The 10,123-nt window shown below is 43.1% G+C and overlaps 1 protein-coding gene across 2 annotated transcripts; it reads right to left on the bottom strand.

Moving 5' to 3' along the window:
• Positions 1-4,637: 4,637 nt before the first annotated feature.
• On the bottom strand, positions 4,638-8,617 carry LOC123997860 (UPF0690 protein C1orf52 homolog). Of its 2 annotated transcripts, none has more exons than XM_046302480.1 (3): positions 8,172-8,617; positions 5,978-6,188; positions 4,638-5,530 (listed from the first exon to the last, which is right to left on the bottom strand). In XM_046302480.1, the coding sequence occupies exons 1-3, from the start codon at positions 8,478-8,480 to the stop codon at positions 5,382-5,384; spliced, it is 669 nt and encodes a 222-aa protein (XP_046158436.1). In that variant the 5' UTR covers positions 8,481-8,617; the 3' UTR covers positions 4,638-5,381. The 2 variants fall into 2 exon arrangements, with proteins under 2 accessions (XP_046158436.1, XP_046158437.1); XM_046302481.1 differs by having other exon boundaries at positions 5,394-5,530; positions 5,904-6,188.
• Positions 8,618-10,123: the final 1,506 nt, after the last annotated feature.

The following is a 10,123-nucleotide window of genomic DNA, read 5'->3' as shown; positions in this document are numbered from 1 at the left end:
CATGTGATCACATTGGAGAAGCATTCTCAGCTGCTACCTACTTCTCAGCTGCTACCCACTTCAAAATGCACAGGACAAAGTGTACAGAAATTATTAATGGTGTTCTAGTACCATACTTTCTGAGTTGGTCGCAGATGTGAGTGACCAACGTTTCAGCCTCCTCCTCGATGAGTCCACGAATGTAACTGGTCAGAATTGAAGGAATGATGGATGGCGCTAAATACATTGAGTGGTTTAAAGGGGAAACATTTAAATGTCTTGGAATGGCCAAGTCAAAGCCCAGACTTTTGATAGACTTAAAGGGGGTATCTGTAGTTGCTACATCCATTTTTGGACTTATAAATTATGTATATCCATTGATTCTTGAAGAATATAACTTATAAATGCTTCACAAGCTTAGTTCAACTGTCACACTCCATCAGAACCCAAAATATAAGATTGTTTTCTCCAATGTTTGTAAACAAACACTGTATAGCCTCATAACATGGTTAAAACACAAATGTGGATTTCATGGAGGGTCAGTCCTTGAATCCGTAGCTCTGTGTATTAATCTGAGAGTGATTACATTTCTCCAGGCCCATCCCTCAGCTTTTTACCAAAACCCTTTTCTTATTGTTTCATCTCTGGATTTTCTCTTTAAACAGCTGCATATTATTAGCATATCAAAGTGTCACCAACAAAAAGGTAAACAATAGGCATGTAGCAAATGACATTCATTTTTTACATGTAAATAGCACTTTTCAGTAGTGCTCAAAGCATGCAATTCCATGAGCGCAGCATTTATTTTTCAACTCAACTCAATGAGCTCAATCAGTTCTCCATGACAACAAAATCATAAACAACAGAGTAGGGCTGGCTAATAAGTCATTAGTTTTGGGGTCATGCTCAGGTAAAACAATTTGGATAATCTGTACTTCCATATTTCCAAGTCCTGTTCTTGAAGATCGAGGGGTGTAACATTTATTGGAATGACTGGAATTCTAATAGACTTTGGTTTTTAATGTAAAGATATAATTGAATCATATTATTATATGTAGTAGAAGCGATGGGTTAGAAGAAGCCTAGGTAACCAACCCATAAAGTAAAATGTAACATCCATATATGGCCAGCTATGTAAACTTTGACATTGATTTATCCTGCAATAGATGTTGTTCAATTGGTAACATACATTTTTGTCTTCTTCTACTGCCTCGTAAGAGGAAAGTAACCTAAAAGTAACGAAGTGTAATCAGATTACGTTACTGAGTTTGGGTAATCCAAAAGTTATGTTACTGATTACAATTTTGGACAAGTCAATAGTAACTGTAACGGATTTCATTTAGAAAGTAACCTACCCAACCCCGCTTATGCATGACATTTATAAAGGACATACACTTGACCTTACAGTAAACGTATCAACTCATGCCTGTTATCAAACCTGTATGTAACAGGTTTCCTACACTTGAAGTAGTTCACTCGTAGTGATGTACAAATACAAACTACATTCAGAGGATGTACCACTCTACTGGAGGTACCACTGGAACTATGCCTCTAATCTAGCCATTTTGTAGCCTCCCTGTTGTGCTGTCTATCTGTCTCAGCATCTTCTCTGCTGTCGTTGTCTGTCTCAGCATCTTCTCTGCCTGTCTGCCTGTCTCAGCATCTTCTCTGCTGCACTATCTGTCTCAGCATCTTCTCTGCTGTCTCAGCATCTTCTCTGCTGTCGTTGTCTATCTGTCTCAGCATCTTCTCTGCTGTCGTTGTCTGTCTGTCTCAGCATCTTCTCTGCCTGTCTGTCTGTCTGCTTGGCTCAGCATCTTCTCTGCTGCACTGTCTGTCTCAGCATCTTCTCTGCTGTCGTTGTCTATCTGTCTCAGCATCTTCTCTGCTGTCGTTGTCTGTCTGGCTCAGCATCTTCTCTACCTGTCTGTCTGTCTGCTTGGCTCAGCATCTTCTCTGCTGCACTGTCTGTCTCAGCATCTTCTCTGCTGTCGTTGTCTATCTGTCTCAGCATCTTCTCTGCTGTCGTTGTCTGTCTGGCTCAGCATCTTCTCTACCTGTCTGTCTGTCTGCTTGTCTCAGCATCTTCTCTGCTGTCATTGTCTGTCTGGCTCAGCATCTTCTCTACCTGTCTGTCTGTCTGTCTGCTTGGCTCAGCATCTTCTCTGCTGCACTGTCTGTCTCAGCATCTTCTCTGCTGTCGTTGTCTATCTGTCTCAGCATCTTCTCTGCTGTCATTGTCTGTCTGGCTCAGCATCTTCTCTGCCTGTCTGTCTGCCTGTCTCAGCATCTTCTCTGTCTGTCTGTCTGTCTGTCTGTCTGTCTGTCTGTCTGTCTGTCTGTCTGTCTGTCTGTCTGTCTGTCTGTCTGTCTGTCTGTCTGTCTGTCTGTCTGTCTGTCTGTCTGTCTGTCTGTCTGTCTGTCCATCTCTATCAGCATCTTATCTGCTGCACTGCCTGTCTGCTTAAGCCTTATAAGTTATAAAAGCCAAGCCAAATAATTAAGATATATTGCAAATCAGTGGTAAATTGGCATATGTGTACCCCTGAATCAACACCTACCCTAAGTGTTAATTACTGTTATTACAGGGCTCCAGACTAACATTTTCCTCTGGTATCACTGCTGCAGCTAACTTTTACAGTTGGTGGTACCAGCCCATTGATTTGGTCAGATAATGAGTAATCATCTTATAAAGTAAGATTGCTCTATTAGTGCTCTGTAGGAAGCTTAATGAATAGACTACTGACGTATTCAGGAAATAACTTGTTTCATCTAACACGTCCAAGCAGGAATGCATGACTCAAGATATTTTGTGCAACCTATTCCAGTGATTGTCATGAATTTTGGTTTGCTAATTAGACAACAGTTACTATATTCTACTGTCAAAATAGAACTCCAGAATGATCTGTTTGTTTTGTTTAATAGAGATTACAGTACCAGTCAAAAGTTTGGACATGCCTCCTGGGTGGCGCAGTGGTCTAAGGCACTCAAAATCCTTTAAAAAAAAATGTAGTGCAAATTAAATACAGAAACCTCTCATTGACATAAGTATTCAAACCCCTGAGTCAATACATGTTAGAATCACATTTGGCAGCAATTACAGTGTGTCTTTCTGGGTAAGTCTCTAAGAGCTTTCCACACCTGGATTGTGCAACATGTGCACATTTTTTTCAAGCTCTGTCAAATTGGTTGTTGATCATTGCTAGACAAAACACATTTTCCGGTCTTGCCATAGATTTTCAAGCAGATTTAAGTCAAAACTAACTCGGCCACTCAGTAAGATTAACTGTCTCCTAGGTAAGCAACTCCAGTGTAGATTTGGCTTTGTGTTTTAGATTCTTGTCCTGCTGAAAGGTTATTTAATTTCCCAGTGTCTGGTGGAAAGCAGTGGAGGCTGTTGAGGGGAGGACGGCTCATAATAAAGGCTGGAATGGAATCAATGGAATGGTATCAACTACATGGAAACCATGTGATTGTGGTTGATACCATTCCATTGACTCCATTCTGGGGCGGCAGGTAGCCTAGTGGTTAGTGTTGGACTACTAACCGAAAGGTTGCAAGATCGAATCCCCAAGGTAAAAAAAATCTGTCATTCTGCCCATGAACAAGGCAGTTAACCCACTGTTCCTAGGATGTCATTGAAAATAAGAATTTGTTCTTAACTGACTTGCCTAGTTAAATAAAGGTAATATAATGTGACAAATCTCCCTCAGCAGCCTCCACTGGTGGAAAGCAGGCAGGTATTTGTATTCTGTAGAGGCGTATTTGTTTTCACTCTGTTAATTAAGTTAGTATTGTGGAATAACAAAGTTTCTTCTTCCAAAACTGGATTAGGTATGCATTTCAGGCAAGGCCAGGCACATACCTGGAGGTGGAATGTTATCAAAAGCATATTTGCCAGTATTTCATGTCAGCGGTCGATGACTGATATGGTAGGAATTCCTCTGATCACAGAAGCGTTGCGGAAACACAGCTTTTTTTTCTTGGGCTAAAAAAACAGATTTGCTCCATTTACTACTAAAGAAATTTAAATAGGGAATTCACATTTCATGCATGTTAATCAGAGCACATTCTCAGAAAGCCAGGTTATAAAAACAAGTCAATGAATTGAATATGAACAAAGTCAATGTAAGACCAAAGGAACACTGTATTCATTAACAGTGCAGTATGCCTATATCACCACGATGTAGTTTCATTTTAAATGAGTAGCTATAAAAGGACTTTTAGTCATTAAAAACAAATCCAGAACATGGGTTAATGTTTGACAGAATAACTTCCCAGGTGTTTCCATGTAATGAGAAACATCATTGACTTATCTGAAGTACACTGCCTGTACAGAATGACCAAAAGTAGTTTTAAGTTATTCTCGACAACAAAAGCCACACTTTTCACATTATAAACTGGGTGGTTCCAGCCCTGAATGCTATATCAGCCCATATACCATGGGTATGACAACATTTTAACTGCTCTAATTACGCTGGTAACCAGTTTATAATGGAACAGCCCTTAGCCGTGGTATATAGGCCATATGCCACACCCCCACATGCCTTATTGCTTAAATATAGCACTTTGAGCATTAAGATCCAAAACAAACCATTTTGTTTTGTTCAGTAGAGTTATGCTTGTGTTCAAGATAAGACAGAGCCAATTAGCAAGCCTTATATTCACATTCCATTTATTGCATCAGTTGTGTAAGACAACGGAATTTACTACAAAACAGACAAAACTGTCAGTGTGTGGTTAACTGTATACATATTGTATAGACGCATTAAAAGACATGGCAACATTTAAGATACTACTCCCCACCAGTGAAAAGGTTGTGTACCAAATGTGGCCCAAGGCTGCCATCTAGCGAATATTACATGTTGAGGAACAGTTTATTACTCTAGTAAATGCAGTCTTTCTTGACCTAATGTCTCACCAGAGACATGTAGCGACAGTAATAATCTAAATGTATTTACCATACATTTCTTGCTTTTCAAAAATAAGTTGCCATATAAAAAAATACATCTGCTCATGATCCAAACAGATGAACACATTGATTTGCCCAACGCAGTCCAGAGATATTCATCCAAACCCAGACTATATTATGTAGATCAGGTGGTCGTGTATTTACAAGAAACATTGATCAATACCTAGACACACTCAGTAATACGTGCGTTTTCCACTAGTGTTTGGATAATATGCTCAAAGATATAACAAGGGATTAAAAATAACAGTCCAAAAGTTTTCAGAACAATAACATCTATATCATGTGTCCTAGGTAGACGAGTACTGGACCATTCACATAACCAGGGGCTGGACACAGAGAAGAAGGGAAAGTGTTGGGTGTCTGGGGTAATGCTGCAGGACAGTCAGAGGCTTAGGGCAGCGAGACCCGAGCTTCACACCAGATCTGGGCCTCAATCCGCATTCTGCCTGAGGATCCTCTTCTCTTCCTCTACGAAACTCTTGTCAGATGTGGCCTGGCCCAGATCCCGCTTCCTTTTCTCCTTCTGCTGGAAGCTCTCCACCCTACGCTTCTTCGCAGAGGCCTTGTCTCCGTCCTCGTCTACACCAGGGAGAAAACACGTCATAATCATTCAGAAATGAACTGGGAATACACAGCTGCGTACTGTATCCTGCCTAACCAGCACCGATACCCCCCCCCCCCCTGCTGTAAATATCAAGTGACTGTGTGTCAGAGGAGAGAGATCAATTATCTTCAGGCAGAAAATGATTTAGAGATGTGCAGGCATAAGCAGATAGAGGTAAAGATGGTACCGTAAGCCCACACAACAGCTTGAAATGTCTGCACACCCGTCACATAGCTGCTAGCTTTTTGGTGGCGCAAGTGGCTAGTACCTCGTCAAGCGGGCAGTTATGTGTGTTTGCGAGGCAGAGGGCTCTGGTTTGAGCAGATGTATGGACAGTGTACCACTAACCTTTGTAGGGAGGAAGATGTAATACTAAGCAGGCAGAATGCGGTCAGTCACACGGGTAACACTTTTCTCCCTACCGGAATCTGATGGCTGTTCCTCTGTGGGCAGGAAGACAGCATTGCCGGTATGAGGCTGCGGAGCGTCTTCTCCGTTATCTTCATAGATGTTGGACCACTTTATGGCCATGTCCATCCCTGGGGGAGCTCCCTTCTTGGGCTTCTCCGCTTCCGCGGCGTAGGTCTGAGGGGGCACCGCGTTAGTCTTCCACACCTTGAACTCCTTTGCAGGCTGCAGGAAAAGTTAATTATAAGTAACTCATCTTTTCAATTGAAAAAGTATAGGTTTCCCCAATTTACAGTGGGGCAAAAAAGTATTTAGTCAGCCACCAATTGTGCAAGTTGTGAAGAGCACACAACTCCAGCATGCCAGTGGCCATCGAAGATGAGCATTTGTTCACTGAAGTCAGTTCCAATGTGAACTGTAGTCAGGTCAAGACCCTGGTGAGGACGACGAGCACGCAGATGAGCTTCCTGTGACTGTTTCTGATCATTTCTGCTGAAATTTCAAACCCACAGTTTCATCAACTGTCCGGGTGGCTGGTTTCAAACTATCTTGCAGGTGAAGAAGCAGGATGTGTAGGTCCTGGGCTGGCACGGTTACACATGGTCTGAGGTTGTGAGGCCGGTTGGACGCATTGACAAATTCTCTAAAATGACGGCTTGTTTTCCATTATTTTGGACAATACTCCAATTCTCCTTGATTTTACAGCCATTGTATTCAGAATCCACTTCATCATCCGCTTCCGCCATCTTTCCCCCTGAGCTGGAAGTTCTCCGTTCTTCTACTCGGACAGAGAAACCCGTTTCTTGAACTGAAAAGGTGATACACGTACACCTAACCTGGGCCCGGTTTTCCGATAGCGATGGAATTTAGGCTTACACATGTTCTAACAATGCATCTTTCCTACTGTAACGGATGTGAAACGGCTAGCTAGTTAGCGGTGGTGCGCATTAAATAGCGTTTCAATCGGTGACGTCACTTGCTCTGAGACCTTGAAGTAGTAGTTCCCCTTGCTCTGCTTTTGCGGAGCGATGGGTAACAATGCTTTGTGTAGTTCCCCTTGCTCTGCTTTTGCTCTGCTTTTGCGGAGCGATGGGTAACAATGCTTTGTGTAGTTCCCCTTGCTCTGCTTTTGCTCTGCTTTTGCGGAGCGATGGGTAACAATGCTTTGTGTAGTTCCCCTTGCTCTGCTTTTGCTCTGCTTTTGCTCTGCTTTTGCGGAGCGATGGGTAACAATGCTTTGTGTAGTTCCCCTTGCTCTGCTTTTGCTCTGCTTTTGCTCTGCTTTTGTGGAGCGATGGGTAACAATGCTTTGTGTAGTTCCCCTTGCTCTGCTTTTGCTCTGCTTTTGCGGAGCGATGGGTAACAATGCTTTGTGTAGTTCCCCTTGCTCTGCTTTTGCTCTGCTTTTGCTCTGCTTTTGCGGAGCGATGGGTAACAATGCTTTGTGTAGTTCCCCTTGCTCTGCTTTTGCTCTGCTTTTGCTCTTTTGCGGAGCGATGGGTAACAATGCTTTGTGTAGTTCCCCTTGCTCTGCTTTTGCTCGGCTTTTGTGGAGCGATGGGTAACAATGCTTTGTGGGTGACTGTTGTTGATGTGTGCAGAGGGTCCCTGGTTCGCGCCCGGGTATGGGCGAGGGGACGGTCTAAAGTTATACTGTTACACTACAACAGTCGAAGATGTATCATGTGTTGATGATTCAATAACTTAAATTCTCTCGTAACAACTCCGGTGGACATTCCTGCAGTCAGCATACAAATTGCACACACTGTGTTGTGTGACAAAACTGCACATTTTAGAGTGGCCTTTTATTGTCCCCAGCACAAGGTGCACCTGTGTAATCATCTTGTTGATATGCCACATTGTCAGGTGGATGGATTATTTTGGCAAATGATAAATGCTCAATAACAGGGATGTAAACAAATTTGTGCACTTTTGGCAAAGGATAAATGCTCAATAACAGGGATGTAAACAAATTTATGCACAACATTTGAAAGAAAAGCACATTTTTAGGGGGGGATGGACAATTTCTGGGATCTTTAATTTCAGCGCATGAAACATGGGACCAACACTTTCTTTACATGTTGTGTTTATATTTTTGTTCAGTATACATAGCAAGTAGGTAGTTAACGTTAGTTAGCTTGGTCAACAACTAGTTACGACAACAACTAGCTAATGGACGAACGCTAGCTGTCTGGTTTAACACAGTACCTCTTCTGGAGCTTTCACGGCGCGGCTCTCCCAATCGATCTGTTTATTCAGCGGGTTGTACAGAAAGGACGGCTTAGAGACCGATTTGAAGAGCTCGTCGGGTTTAGGTAGAGGAGCTCCACTGGCAGCCCGCTTGGTCCCGTGTTGGGGGGATTTGCTACCGCTTCCAGTAGCATCGGTCACCCCCTTCCCCCTTGATTTCTTCTGGCCCGCTTCATCAGAATCGCTGCTGTTACTATCGCTACTGTCACTCAAATCATCGTAACTCATGAAATAATGGAAAGAGTCCGGTTTCTTCTTATCAGCCATACTGATAAAAATGATTACCTCAGCTAGTAATACGATGAATTTAACTTTAGAGATAAGATGATGCCCCTAATTAATTAGCAAGCAAGCTTGATGTTTTTGCTGGTTACTCCATTTTGAGTGACTGTTGCCGTAAAAGAGTACGCAATGACGTAAAAACATGGTCGTAAAAATATTTTCTTAAAGGAGCAGTAGTCAATTTTTTCAAGACGTGACATAACTTTTATGAGCAGTTATTTTCGTCATGCTCAATTTTTTATTTGAACTTGATTTAACTAGGCAAGTCAGTTAAGAATCAATTATTATTTACAATGATGGCCTACCCCAGCCAAACCCTAACCCGGACCCATGGTTTCATCATGGTTTTATTTAAAGTCATGTTCTCCAATCGTTTTAGTTTTACCAGTCAGGAAACGTATGGGTTCGTTCCCAGAACCAATGGGAAACCAAAAACTTACGTTCACAGAACCTCCGAGGTACCAAATGTGCTAGCTGGGTTGCCCTTTCCAAAACAATATTTTCTCTTGCCAGATTGTTTTCCTGCTCAGTCCTGAGCTGGTTGAAGGAAAGTTTCTCCTCCTGACTCTCCTACTCCATTTTCTCCAGCTCACTCCTCAGCTGGTCGTAGGTGATGTTCTCTGCCCTTCTCTCCTCCTCCATGTTTCCTATCTCACTCCTAAACTTCTTTAGGACCTCCCACGTGTTCTGAATGGTCATTTTCTTCTTCTTCACCACCTCCTCGTTCTCCTTGCTAGCCTTCTTAATGTTCTCCTCAACCTCCCCGATTGCCTCAATCTTTCGGTTGATGTCAAGCTCCATATTCTTTTTCTCTTTCGGCCAGAGGTCCTTCCCTTGACCTCTGACCCTTTTCTCCTCCAGAGCATTGGCCAGCTTTGAAGCCCTGCACTCTGGTGTTAACATTCTCCATCTCTAGGGCCTGTGCTCAGAGTCCTCACTGTTCTTAACTCTCATTGTCTCCAGCTCTGCTCTTTCTTCAGTTGGAGAGATGTTTCTTACAGGCCTCTTTCCCTCCAAGAGACCCTGACCTCCACCTTGTCCACCTTCCTCTGTCCCTCTTCAATGGCTCTCAAATGCAAGGCCCTGCTTACCTCACTTCTTTTAAGACTGGCCTTTGTGTCCTCTTGCTCCCTCTCAAGCAAGGAGGCCCCGGTCTTCTCACTTTCCAAGTCCTTTTACATTGCAGAGGGCCGGAGCTCGGCCTCCTTAATCTTTCTTTGCCACTCTTCCTCGGCCTCCTTTCCCTCCTTCCCCACCCACTCCCTTAGCAGGTACATCCTTGACCTCCGTGGAGGTCAGTGGCCTCGGAAGCATCCTGGTTCAGGCTTTCTTTTGTCAAGGTCACAGGAGCCCCTGTGACACCAGTGCGACTGACACTACCACCGACCTATAGGAATGGAAACACTGGGGAAACGCGGGACAAACAAAGAGGAGAACACACTGAAGATGTGAGGACACATCTAAAGTGTTTTTAGGTCCGCTTGAATGAGCTTGCCCTTCATAACTGAATCAACAACAGAAATTAGGTGACCTTTCACTTTCAGGCCTTTATTTTATGATGTCTGCTCCCCAAATGGCACCCACTTCCATATAGTGCACTACTTTGACCAGGGCCTATAGGGAATATT

The sequence above is a fragment of the Oncorhynchus gorbuscha genome, linkage group LG15 (assembly GCF_021184085.1).
Source record: "Oncorhynchus gorbuscha isolate QuinsamMale2020 ecotype Even-year linkage group LG15, OgorEven_v1.0, whole genome shotgun sequence".
In the NCBI taxonomy this organism is placed as follows: domain Eukaryota; kingdom Metazoa; phylum Chordata; class Actinopteri; order Salmoniformes; family Salmonidae; genus Oncorhynchus; species Oncorhynchus gorbuscha.
Note: the sequence above shows the minus strand (reverse complement) of the source record. Positions and strands in the feature narration are given on the sequence as shown.

Coding starts and splice junctions, on each gene's coding strand:
- LOC123997860 (XM_046302480.1), bottom strand. CDS start 8,480: ATGGCTGATAAGAAGAAACCGGACTCTTTCCATTATTTCATGAGTTAC. Junction 6,189..8,171: donor CCGTGAAAGCTCCAGAAGAG/GTACTGTGTTAA, acceptor CTTTTCCTGCAG/CCTGCAAAGGAGTTCAAGGT. Junction 5,531..5,977: donor GGAACAGCCATCAGATTCCG/GTAGGGAGAAAA, acceptor TCCCTGGTGTAG/ACGAGGACGGAGACAAGGCC.